Source organism: Protopterus annectens, chromosome 13.part0 (assembly GCF_019279795.1).
Source record: "Protopterus annectens isolate FY-2018-M chromosome 13.part0, PAN1.0, whole genome shotgun sequence".
Lineage (NCBI taxonomy): Eukaryota > Metazoa > Chordata > Ceratodontiformes > Protopteridae > Protopterus > Protopterus annectens.
Genome location: NC_056747.1, coordinates 166,606,223 through 166,620,333, shown reverse-complemented (window position 1 = coordinate 166,620,333; position 14,111 = coordinate 166,606,223). Strand labels below are relative to the sequence as shown.

General features: G+C 37.3%; 1 protein-coding gene across 1 annotated transcript in view; it reads right to left on the bottom strand.

Annotated features, from left to right (window-relative positions):
• Nucleotides 1–14,111, bottom strand: part of HAUS8 (HAUS augmin like complex subunit 8) — a 792,482-nt gene that overhangs the window by 178,527 nt on the left and 599,844 nt on the right. Inside the window, exon 10 of the mRNA XM_044054770.1 lies at nt 8,674–8,815. Coding sequence (XP_043910705.1) covers nt 8,674–8,815 — 142 coding nt within the window. The remainder of the gene's footprint in view (nt 1–8,673; nt 8,816–14,111) is intronic.

Below are 14,111 nucleotides of genomic sequence, written 5' to 3'. Positions count from 1 at the left end.
GAAAGGCCCAGATATGCGCTGAACTGGTAGCTAATTGTACCACATATAGTGAGCCTGTGGACATAGTTAACCTGTTAGCCAACAGGTTCTGTGAAAACTTCAGTCCCCTGTCCATGATACAGGTACCCTATGAAATCCCTACCACCTGTCCCCCACCTTGTATCTCTAAAGAGCAGGTTGTAAATGCCCTCTCAGCCAAAAGAACAGCATCACAGCAACAGATAACATTCCTGGCTGCATCCTACATAGGGTCTAACAAGAATTAGCAACACCATTGGGTATTCTTTTCAACCAGTCTAAACACTGGCTTCATCTCAAATGAATGGAAAATGGCCACTGTTATCCCCTTGCACAAAGGTGATGCTTCCAATGCCCAAGGGAACTATAGACCTATTAGCCTGACTAGTCTCATCTGCAAGGCCATGGAGCGAATCATCATGGACCTTATCAACAAAGATACAGGTAATCTCCAAACACTTAACCCTACTCAGTTTGGATTTGTCAAAGGAAGAACATGCCTGTTAAACCTGGTGGACTTCTTCGAGACAGTCACCAAGGCCCTGAACGAAGGGAAATCTGTGCATAAAGCCTATCTAGACTTAGCCAAGGCTTTTGAGACTATACTCCACTCAGGCATCACTGACAAACGCACCCAGTTAGGTATCAACCCTTATATCATTAGGTGGGTTATAAAGTGGCTCACTGATAGAACCCATCTAGTCAAAATAGGGGAATCCACCTCCAACAGCAGACCTGTAACCAGTGGTGTTCCACAGGGATCAGTCCTGGGACCTCTACTGTTTGGAATCTATTTCTCCTAAGTACAAGCAAAAACTAAAGTTCTGTGGCTGACAAAGTTTGCTGATGACTGCAAACCGGGAGGGTCACAGAATCTCCAAATGATGTAAACATCCTACAAGAGGGTCTTATGCAAACAAATGATTGGTGCCAAAGTCACGGCCTTAACCTCAGTGTAAAAAATGTATTGTCATCCCTTTCGATAACTGCAATGTTCCTGCTAACTACCACATCAACAGCAACACCCTAAATACACACACAGTGGTGAGAGATCTGGACACACATGTTGACAGCAACCTTACCTTTGATCACCATGTCTTCACAGTGGTAAGAAGGGTATTCTATATTGCTCATCTCATAAGTAAGGGCAATGTCCCCAGAAAAAAAGAAGTTATAACCTCCCTGTACTCTTCCCTCGTCAGGCCAATAATAGAGTACAACGCCCCTTTTGGTATGCAGCTTTCCAAGCACCTGCAGAAACTGGAGAGACCACAAATGGTTCTGCACAAAGAAAATTCTATGTCTTCACCATCTGTCCTATGTGGATCGTCTGAAATCACTGTCACTTTATCTGCTTCATACAGATTACTCAGAGGTGATCTCTGCCTTGTGTACAGAGCAATCTTTGACCCTGCTTTATTGGAAATGCTGCATATCTGCAAAAGTCAAATGATACATGGGTTACTCACTCTAAAATCTTTAACCTGGTTTCTGATATTAATAGAACCTGCAAAAGGGACAGGTTTGTTTCAGAGGTTACCACACCTTTAGAACAGACTCCCACTTCAAGTCAAACAGAGCATCTCATTATCCCTCTTCAAACGCAATCTTAACGATTGGATGGGTAACCGTAAATTCACCCTGGGAGATTCACCTGTGTCTGTCTTGGACAGGGGCAATAGGTGCTGATTGTGGAAACAAGGCTAACTTGGCTAGGCTTGTAGGGGCCCTAGGGCCATTAGCCTAGTAACTTCCTATGTTCCTTTGAACAGTGACTCCTTTGCTTCAAAGGGGTCTGTCCTTTGATGGTGGCAAAATTTTATCTGGGCATTTGGGAACTGGTTCAACAGAGTCCAGTTCCTTTCATGCCTGGCATGAGACTAGGTCGATAAGCTCATCAGCCAGAGTCACCCAAGACATAGATGGCTCGGAACCAAAAGCTTCCAGAAAGACTGACTCTTCTGGGGAGGGAGTATCTGAAGACCATCCACCCTTTTGCTTAAGAAACTCTGGGATATCTCCAAATGAGACGTCATCTGGGGACCCTTCTCCTTCCTCAAAGTTAGCATCCTCCATGAGAGATTCCACTGGGGAATCTATGTGCCTCCTTTTGCATGTTCTCTTTCAGGGAACCTCCTTGGTGGGATGCTCTAGGGAGGTATCCAAAGAGAGGGAAGTTCCTTTAGGGAAATTCCCTGGATGCTAGCTGGTATCAGCTATCTCTGTGGAGTAGGTCTGATGGGATCAGAGCCTGGACCCACTGGAGGAAGTGATGTAAGATCCAAGGAAGAGAAAGCGACCACTTCTCTCTGACCAGAGAAAGTCCTCTCCACTACCTTTTAAGCAGATGGCCTGGGAGAAGCTATGGCAGGTTGCACCAGGGCCAAAAACTCCAAAACAGCCAAGCCTCAACCCTGCCCAGGTCAGTGCTTTAAGGAGGGAGTCAGACCAAAGCTATTTAGCACTGAAACTTTGAGGGGCAAAGATGTCTCTGACAACATCAGAGTAGACCCTGGTCCCCCATATCCAACACTGATACTTCAGATCTGAGACTCATACTAATCCAAGGGGACAGGACTGGAACCAATCAGGAAGAATGTCTAAGTTGAAAATCTAGCCATCTTCGGATCCAACACAACACTCTCATGGCTCTCAGATCTGAGGGCTCCTAAGCCATAAGATGGATCAGAAAAGGAGAAATCACTTCATGGGAAGTGGAAAGAAGGCTCACAGATCCAATGGGAGATGCATATGCAAATAGAATAACCACCATCTGAATCTGAGCTCCGAGTAATTTTCTCATCATCCTATCCAGATTGGCCTTGGAAAGACTTCTGGAGGATCTAATGGACAAGGTTGAGGACTGTGGTCTTGATTCTCTCCTTTGTGTTGTTTGTAGAAATGGGCAAAGGAGTTGAGGAGTTACCAGGTCAACTGTGAACATGGGTGAGTGAGTTCAAGGACACTTCGACTAAGTAATGATCGGAACCAAGGTTTCTGGATCTCATTGCTGCTTTGGAGATTTTACCAATATGACAGTGGGATCCGATGGTTTACTTTTAGGATCCGATAAAGTCAGATCTGAAGTTCTTCGGGTCTTCTGAGGAGGCTCTGATGAAGCTGTAGTGGAAGTCATGGTCAGAGATCGGGTAGGGGATCTCTTTCAAAACTCTGAAGAAGGTTTGGGATGTTTAATGGGGGTGTGAGCCCCTGACAAAGAAAATGAAGATGGAGGCAGCAATCCTTTAAGGACTAATTTCTAATTGATTTTTTTCTGTCCAAAATTACTCTAGGTTTAAATGCGACACAAATAGAGCCCATCAATATTCAGGTGTGCCTCTCCTAGGCAATAAACACTCCCTGTGGGAATCAGAATTTTGTGTCCACAGGAAGTACATTTTTTTAAAGCCAGTTGGTTTCTCGGCCATAACTAATAACAAAAAAGGAAAGAAAAGGCAACAACCTTCTTTTTTTTTTATTTATTTTAAGGCTAGTTAACTACCAGCAATGGTAGGAAGAGTACCATAAAAATAATAGGAAAAAAGGGGCAAAAAGGTAAGACTGGTACCAATAACTGTATGCAAGGAGACTACTAAAAGGTAGAAAAAAACTGTAGCAAGACCTAATTTAGACAACACCTGAAAATCTCAAGAACAGAAAGTTTTCAGAATAAATGCTACTCACAAAACTTTGTATTAATTGAAAAGAAGCTCCTGAGTGGGGATATGCATCCATGCAAAATAGTGGCAAACAAGAACTGACATATTGTAGGCTGAATGGGGCATTAATGCTAAAAGGAGGAGCTCGAGAGTTGGATCCGTATGTCTGTGGTACGCGCAGAGTTAGATTCGTAGTCAGATCCGTAACCCATACATTGAGGAAGAATGAAAAAGACAACATCAGATCTCTCTTTTACTGGAATGTGGATTGCTATCAGAAAGCAATTTATAGTCATAACCCATTCTCATATGGGCACATCCTCCTAGGAGAGGGGTGGGAGTGAGCTCCTATCTGCATTTTTAGCTACCAAATCTCAGCAATGTTGTCAGTATGGATGGCAGTAGCACAAAGGAAAAGGGAGTCCTAAAATGCCTGCAGAGTGTGGAGGAGGACTGCCCCAATTTCTAGTACACTGATGTCTACATAGTCTTTGTGACCATACACCTCGGACTATTTATTCTTCATAATGTCCCTTTACCATGCTACGGCAGAGGCATCTGTGGTGACGGTCCCCATCAAGGTGGGTGCTAGAAAGGGGTCACAGTGAGTAGGACTGGCTGTGTGCCACCAGCAACCCAACTACATCTTTCAGGTTTTGGATACCATCAATGGCAGAGATATGGAATCTGTAAATTGACACCTCCTGTACCCTTAAAGTGCTGTGCTCCTATATAATATCTGGTATTGGAACTATGTAAATCGTGGTGGCAACTAAACTTAAGACAATGAAATGCAGACAATCAGGAGCTGTTTGGACATGGATAATTTGTTTCACAGTACTTTACATCAGCACAATCTTTTCAGGAGATAAAGCAATGCAAGATAGAGTGCCTAGAAGGCAACTTATGAATTTGCACAGGCACCATCTCTGATGGCAGGGTGCTCAATGGTATTCTAAAAGACCAAAAGAGATTTAAGAGAAACTCCTTGACCAAGATTATACCATCATCAATGCTGCTAGAAGCCATTTAGCAAGTATGGAAATACCTTGGCACATTCCTGCCTCTAGCTTGCTACAATAACAGATACCTTGCAGCCTTTGGTTCAATGCTACCATAGACATGCACCTGACAGACACCCTTAGGGCTGTGGTAAGCTCATATGGTGGTATCTGGAACAAACATTGGCTGGCTGCTATGTGGAAGAGTAAAAACCTCCTGGTCCCTTTTGTCATCTTGTTGTGAAACCAGGCACCCTGGAGGTTCAAACAGTACATACCATTTCTTTCAGACAGATGAGGAAGGGCATGCTGCACCATGTAAAAGAATTCTTTTGAATGAACTGGTTTATGCCACTCCGAAGGAGTACTGGCTTGTGGCCTTAATTTTCTTGGGAACTCAAATGAATCTGGAGTACCGGCCAAGCCTTTCCAGTCTGATGAGACCTCCTACATGGCCAATTATTCCAGGAGGTTTAAATGAAACTAATGCAGTTATCATAATGATAGATTTTAATGATCCATGTCTGTCCACTTCAAATGAGGGACTAGTCACTGCAGGTGGGTACAATTCAGCATCTCAGGAAATCTCCAAAGCTCATGCTATTCCCATCACACTCACAATGCACTTCATTTTCCTTTCTTTTCTGCATCAAGCTTGAAGGCGAATTGCCTAAGCACTAAGGTAGAGCAAACAGAACACCTAGATACTTTAGCAAAGTTACTATAAAATGCTGTATGCTACAGGTCATGCATGCTGTCAACTAGGTCAGTATGGAGAGAACTGCATTTCAAAAAGGAGAAAGAAAGTAGATGGACATGGATCATAAATATCTATTGTTATGTCAAGTCCACAACTTTTGAGTATTACATAATCCAGTGCATCCACTACAACAGAAGGACAGAGTCCCCAGCTATACAACCTGGGTGAAATCATGGCAGAAAACCATGGAGCATAGTGGTCCCAAAAGAAGGCCTCGGACTTGAGATCACATTCACCGAGTAGTCTTACTTAGACATGAAATTAATTGAATGAAGCAACAAAAGAGATCTCATGCACTGATAAATTATTAACGTTGAGTGAAGATGTATCTCTAGATCTAGCAGACTGAGCTCTTGATTTCCTGGAATTATCTTATTGTTACAAAATTTAATATTAAACCATGCTTTCAAACAGATACCTGAGCAATGTAACATTGGAACATGCATTCCAGATATTCCCCTTTGCTGTAGTGACAGCCACCAAGAACATTTTCCAAACAAATATGTGAGATATGCTATTGATGCTAGTTCAAAGGAAGAATGAGACAATTTTTCAAGAACAAAATCAAGATCACATTAGCAAACAGTATCCTTAAAATGAGTCTTAGTAGCTCAACAGGGAGCACAACCTCCTTTGGTCAAAAGGCTGAGGGTTCTATTCCGACACCAGGCAAACTGGACTTATTTTTCTAATACTGACACTGCAGTGCAGCATAAAAGTGGTGCTACACTTCTCAGTGCGCCATCCTTTGGATGACACCTTAAACTGAGGCCCCATCTGCCTGAGCTGGTGATAGCTCAGATGGATGTAAAAGATCCCACATCACTTATCGAGAAAAGTAGGGCTATTTTATTTGGAAGCACCAAAGATAGTCAGATATATACATATTAATGATGACAATACTTACACAAAAATATAAATCACACAAACAGAAAAACAAAAATACTAGTGAGAATCGCCAAATACATTTTCACAACCCCTATACAAAATCAGTTTCTCAATTTTTCTACAAGCAATGAACAATAATACAATTTATTATACAGTAATTCACCATGTCTCATTTTCCATAACACTGAGGTAGCCCTAACTAAATTCCTATCACATTTATCTCTCATGCATTTTCACTTGCAATCACAATGACCAAACACTGTATTCAGTTATTATGGATAACTTAACACATCTCACTATATTTGAAACCTGTGACAGAAAAGCAAAGTGTAATCAATAGATTCTTCTTCTAAACACAAAATATATTGTCTCTGGGATTGTATTTTATATTTCATCTGGTGTTTCACTAGTAATTTGCATAACAAAAGTCTCCATAAAAAATCAGGGAACTCAACATCTCTACTAAATCTAGGTTACCATTCACAGATATTTTTTAAGATTCACATTAAAATGTTCCCATGGTCTATCATAAAAGTTAGTCCATAATTTGAAAAAAAATGCGACTTCCTATGCCTAGGTAATTCAGCAATTTTCAGTTTCCAACCCAATATTTTATTAACTAAGGGGAATTACAAGATAGCTGCACACTGATCAACAGCTTAACTTCAGCTCTCCCAGCATGAAAAAAGAAACAGAGATACGAGCTAGTAATTCTGTTAGTTTTATCAAAATGAATTTACTGGCTAGTAAGTACACTGCATGAATGCTAGCAAAGAAGAAACTTAGCCTGAAAGAAAAACCTAGAAAAGGTGAAGAGAAAACAATGACTGGGAAGAATCCTGCAACTGTTCATTAAAAAGCAGTTCAGGCTCCAGAGCTTGGGTACAAGAAATGTTTTCCAGTAATTTAGAAGCAAAAATAAATCAAATATGCTCAGGGTTGATGAACAATGAAGTAGTACATCAACTCAAATAAAAGACTGGAAAAAATGGAAGAAGCTTTAAACAGCTATTCAGATGAACTGATAAAACTGCATAAATCAGGGATCGAAATGAAATAATACATACATTGATTTGAAATTGATAAACACCACTGCATACACCACAACCTCAATTTGTAACTAAAAAATACACAGAATGAGAATTCTTTTACCTTTAACAAAAATATGCCAATTTCATGAATATATCTGCAATAATTATAAGCAGAGCATTTATATATAACATATGACTTATTAATGGGCATTTTTGACAACTAGCCCAAAGTCATTTGACAAATATCTTGGATTTTTACCTCTTTTTTTTTTTTTTTTTTTTTTTACAAAAACTGGAAGGTCTCCTATTTTACCAGTTGTATGAGGAAAATTCTTGAAATATCTCTAATTATTTTTTTACTAACTCTCTAATACTTTTCTCATCAACAGAACTGTTTAATGGGTGAGTCTACTACCTCTTATTAACTAATAATCATTCACATTCTCTAAATATTCCAAAAGATTCAAGAAATCATACTCAGTTCCCGTCCACAATATAAACAGCAATAAAGTATTTGTATAAAGTAATACATTTCATGATGTCAGATTTGTAAGTAAACTCACCTTCCCAGATAACAATAAAAAGATTGGTCCTAGCGGCACCCATACTCGCTCTATTTGTTTCCTTAAAAATGGGAACCAAAACTCAAAATAATTATAAGACAAAATAACATCTAAACTGATTGAATTTCATGAAATATTTAAAGAATATGAATGATTATTTAATTTGAAACTTAAAATTTGACATGCATTATTAGCAGGGATATTTACAAAAGATCTGCAAAGTAATGTTTACTTGGGTTTTAACAGCTTGCATCGAGGTGAACTAAAAAAAGAAAACAATTATGGGGAGTTTATAAAAGCAAGCAGGCTCACAGATTAAGAATGCTTTTTGAGCAAAATCTTTAGCAAACGGGTTATCTCAGAGTAAGTTGAGTATATGTAGATGGGTGTGAGGAGCAACAGAGATACAAAATGTAAACTGCAGATAAGTTTCAGCATCAGGAAGTGAGAAAAATGTAGAACGGGCTAGTAGGGATAATAACATTTCACTATTAAAAATTCTGTTCATGAGGGAAATATTAGACACTTGGTTAAAAGTGACTGAATATTTCTCAATAATTTTCCCAATACAAAACCAACCATGTGCTGTTTTAAGTAGTCAGCAAGGAGAAAATAAAAAGAACACAAGAGTTTTTCAAGGAAATAGAAAAACAAAATCTATGTGTTTTCTTTTTTTTGCAAAGACTGCTTCATTTTAGAAAAAATCATTAATGCCTCCACCTATAAATAAATAAAACAAAATTACTGACATACCAAGGAACACTTGTTTGTCTCCTTTAATGTAAAAATTTTTGATTGGCAATTCGTGTCTTGTTGTATCAAGTGCTGAAGCAAATGTTTTATACTCTTTCTTAAAATTTACAAGCCCAGCAGCTGAGGGTTCCAGTACTTCAATCTGTTGTGAAAAAAAAAAAGAAAGAAAATTCCATACATTTTTAAAACAAACTGTAATTAACCTACAACAGTCTTTTAAATACAACCTTCAACAACAAATTATGAATAATAAATTTCAATCTATTACGAGATAAAGCACATATTTTATGGCTTAAATTAGCACTGAAACATTTTGAAGGATCCCTTTTAGGCTCGTACACTGATACAGACATTTAGAGTTTAATTATGTTAATACACTGTAGAAATACTAATGCCACATTATTTTAAAGCCAACAAGTTACTTACTTTGCCATTATATATAACAGGGCTGTCATTTCACATAATGCAATAATTCTCTACTCAGTCATAATTAATCAAAACATTTACCTCAACCCTCTTGACTGAATAAAAACTAATACAGCTGTATATATATATATATATATATATATATATATATATATATATATATATATATATTTAAATTCTCATGAACTGGTTCACAGGTAGTTGCTAGGCATGGAGTTTGGGTGACCATTGAAAAGCATAGCCCAATTTTCCAATATACAGCAAAGCATAGTCTGGTTAAGTGACTTGCTCATAATCACACAACAGGCAAATGGAAGATGAGAATCAAAACCCGGATTAAAGAAAGGAGTTTAACATCTCTACCTTTAATACCCTGGATTAAAGAAAGCAGTTTAACATCTCTACCTTTAATACCCTGGATTAAAGAAAGCAGTTTAACATCTCTACCTTTAATACCCTGGATTAAAGAAAGCAGTTTAACATCTCTACCTTTAATACCCCGGATTAAAGAAAGCAGTTTAACATCTCTACCTTTAATACCCTAGATTAAAGAAAGCAGTTTAACATCTCTACCTTTAATACCCTGGGTTAAAGAAAGCAGTTTAACATCTCTACCTTTAATACCCTGGATTAAAGAAAGCAGTTTGTTAACATCTCTACTTTTAATACCCCGGATTAAAGAAAGCAGTTTAACATCTCTACCTTTAATACCCTGGATTAAAGAAAGCAGTTTAACATCTCTACCTTTAATACCCCGGATTAAAGAAAGCAGTTTCTTAACATCTCTACCTTTAATATACTGTGCTTACTGCCAGATAATGAAAAACATCAAAAATATTTAAGACATGCAATTTATTTTAAATTTAACGATGTTTACAAGACTATCCTGTACACAAGCTTCATGATTCTATGTGATGTTGTACTCCTTTGTTTAATAATAGTTTTTATTAGTTTGAATTTGACAACCCTGACTACATCACAATAATATGAACTGCACTGTTGGAAAGGAGCTACAATCTCATCTAAAGTATCTACAAATATCTGCTTCCAGAACTACCTAACATAATATTTTATTCATGTCTATAATGTATAACTATGGCATGATGAATATGTATGGAATCTCTGTCTCTGACATGGTAGAAAATGGAACTGCTCGTACACCAGGACAGTTAGCTCCAAAATTTTTAATGAAACAACACAACAGTGACAGGTTAAGCGCTTTCGACTGACTCCCAGTCTTCTTCAGAACAACACAATGAAAGAGCTTATGACATTTATATGATAGCAGCAGTATAATAATTGAATTAGGAAATAATTAAAGAAAAAGACCGCCAAAAATTTTTTAAAGACACATGGACATTGTCAGCAAAAAATCCTATACCAATATATATAAAAACACAGATGTTAAAATGAACAATATAAATACTAATATTAAATTGTAATCATCCCTAATATCTAAATGTACATTGCCCATACAATTACTTCTGAACATGATAAAATATATGTTACAAATATATGTTAATGTCTTGTATCAGAACTATTTAAAAAATGTATTTAAAACTATGTAAAAATTATGAAAATATATAATAAATGTATCTATAAAAATAATAATACTAGACTGAGAGTTAAATGGCACTAATAGTTATTCCAAAGCTAGAAAAGGTTTAATGCTAATAAAATCATTGAGGCCAGGAGGTCTCGTGGCATCTGTTAGAATCTGCCATTTACTCTCACATAAAGACAATCTCATTTTCCAGTCACCTCCAAATGGTGCTATCTCCACCTGGTCAATAATAGAGAATAGGAAATTGTGGTCATTTCCTTCTCCAATATGTGCCTGTATAATGCATTTTAGAATCCTGTTTTCCTATTTTATATATGTGTTCATAAATGCGTCGGTTTAACTGTCTCTCTGTTTTGCCTATGTAATGCGCGTTGCATTTGGTACATATCGCCAGGTAAACAACCTGCTTCGATCTACAATTTCCTTTCCTGCTGGTAATAGTGGTGTGGCATATGTCATCCAATTTGATGGTACTATTCAAATTGATGAATTGACATTGTTTACAATTGCCACACCTCACTGTGCCTTTTCCATTTTCATGTGTTAACTTGTTGTTTTCCCCTCTTTCCAGAAGCTTTTTCATATTAGGTGCAGTCCTGTAAACAAGTCTGGGTTTGGCCCCCAGTGTCTCTTCCATACCCATAACCATGAGTGTCCTCCAATATCTTTCTAAGATGTCTTTTATGATGCACGTATTGGGTGTATACATAAGTATGCATACATATTAAGTCACGACACTCAGGGGTTTACTTCAAGCATATATAGGAAGCCCACTTTTTCTAATGATTATGTCCATTATAGTAGCAACCATCCTCCTTACGTATTCAAAAATGTGATTAAAGGGCAAACTATTCGCGCAGCAAGAATGTCATCCAATAAACAGATTTTGGATAAGGAATTGAACATCATTAAAGAAATGTTCTTGAGTAGAGCATACCCAGAACAAATGGTCAATGAGACGATTAGATATGTACAGAATGGATGGGGTAATGTTTACAAACCCCTATTAGGCTCTTATACATCTGGCAAGCAGGAGGGGGGATATATGGAATCATCAGGTAGGGTATGCATACTTATGTATACACCCAATACGTACATCATAAAAGACATCTTAGAAAGATATTGGAGGACACTCATGGTTATGGGTATGGAAGAGACACTGGGGGCCAAACCCAGACTTGTTTACAGGACTGCACCTAATATGAAAAAGCTTCTGGAAAGAGGGGAAAACAACAAGTTAACACATGAAAATGGAAAAGGCACAGTGAGGTGTGGCAATTGTAAACAATGTCAATTCATCAATTTGAATAGTACCATCAAATTGGATGACATATGCCACACCACTATTACCAGCAGGAAAGGAAATTGTAGATCGAAGCAGGTTGTTTACCTGGCATGTACCAAATGCAACGCGCATTACATAGGCAAAACAGAGAGACAGTTAAACCGACGCATTTATGAACACATATATAAAATAGGAAAACAGGATTCTAAAAATGCATTATACAGGCACATATTGGAGAAGGGAAATGACCACAATTTCCTATTCTCTATTATTGACCAGGTGGAGATAGCACCATTTGGAGGTGACTGGAAAATGAGATTGTCTTTATGTGAGAGTAAATGGCAGATCCTAACAGACGCTACGAGACCTCCTGGCCTCAATGATTTTATTAGCATTAAACCTTTTCTAGCTTTGGAATAACTATTAGTGCCATTTAACTCTCAGTCTAGTATTATTATTTTTATAGATACATTTATTATATATTTTCATAATTTTTACATAGTTTTTAAATACATTTTTTTAAATAGTTCTGATACAAGACATTAACATATATTTGTAACATATATTTTATCATGTTCAGAAGTAATTGTATGGGCAATGTACATTTAGATATTAGGGATGATTACAATTTAATATTAGTATTTATATTGTTCATTTTAACATCTGTGTTTTTATATATATTGGTATAGGATTTTTTGCTGACAATGTCCATGTGTCTTTAAAAAATTTTTGGCGGTCTTTTTCTTTAATTATTTCCTAATTATTCAATTATTATACTGCTGCTATCATATAAATGTCATAAGCTCTTTCATTGTATTGTTCTGAAGAAGACTGGGAGTCAGTCGAAAGCGCTTAACCTGTCACTGTTGTGTTGTTTCATTAAAAATTTTGGAGCTAACTGTCCTGGTGTACGAGCAGTTCCATTTTCTACCATCCATCTGTTCCTGAGTTGCTGCTGTTTTGTATTCGTAGTCTGTCTCTGACATGCTGCTATTTGAAAACTCTTTCTTAGATAAATCATCTGCAAATGGGATTCATCTGTTATGTACAGATAAATAGAACTGATTAAACAGTATTCATACCTATGCGAATATACAAACAGAATTACTAAAACTTTAACACACTGGGATTATTTTCTTGTACTGTATATCTCTATAATATGTATTTGTCTTCTATATCTACTTCAAGTTTGTATTACGTAAAAACTTTCTTGACTTTCAAAGTTAAGTTGACGTTATGTAAAAGTTTTTGTGATTGTATGGAGCTTTTCTCTCTGGGCTTCCACTGAAATGGGTCGATTGGCCCAGTGGACTTTCCCGGTTAACAAATGTCAATAAATAATATAAATAATAATAAATGTCTCACCCATAACTGAAGTTTTGCTAAAAGCAGAAATCCTTGACAAAGAATGTAGAATTCCAGGTGCCTTATTAAAAAAAAAAGACAGCACAAAGAAAACTTCTGGAAGAGTCCTTACAGTAGTTAATAACATTATAATCCACACCCCACTCTAATTCAACCTATAGCAATGCCTAACAAAGCAGCCATTATCTAATGTGCTACAAGAAGTCTGCAATAATCCAAATCAATCAGTCCTGGCATCAATAAAACAAGCAGAGAAAAAGATATACCGGGCACACTGTAAGTACTTTATTCACAGAATAGACTTCAGCAAATAAAACTGACAAAGAAGCACTTTCACATAAGCTTCCTCAGGTTACCTAAACAGTCACCCAAACAGATGTTTAGCTAAACTATGATAAAGTGTCAAATCCAATATTTACAGTTCTAAATACATATATGACCACATTTGTTTAGCTATAAAAGCATAAAACGAATGGCAATAACATACAGAGGTGTTGCTATAATCTCTGGCTATGCAACAAGCCTTGAAGTCTTTCACTTATGAATCCTTATACTTTCTCCAACAGTACTAGGTGATATTTGAATAGATTACAGAACAGGTGCAGCATTCTATAACTGGTCTGACAAGAACTATACAGAAGGGGGGAACTGCCTGCCCAGAACGTCTCTCCAATCCATAATGGATCAGGTGGGAAAATGCATGTACTTTGTGGATGACAGCAGCTAAATGGGTATCTGCTAAAAGACATCACCTACAAGGACTCTATGGTCTTTTAATATTCTGTCAATTATTTCTTG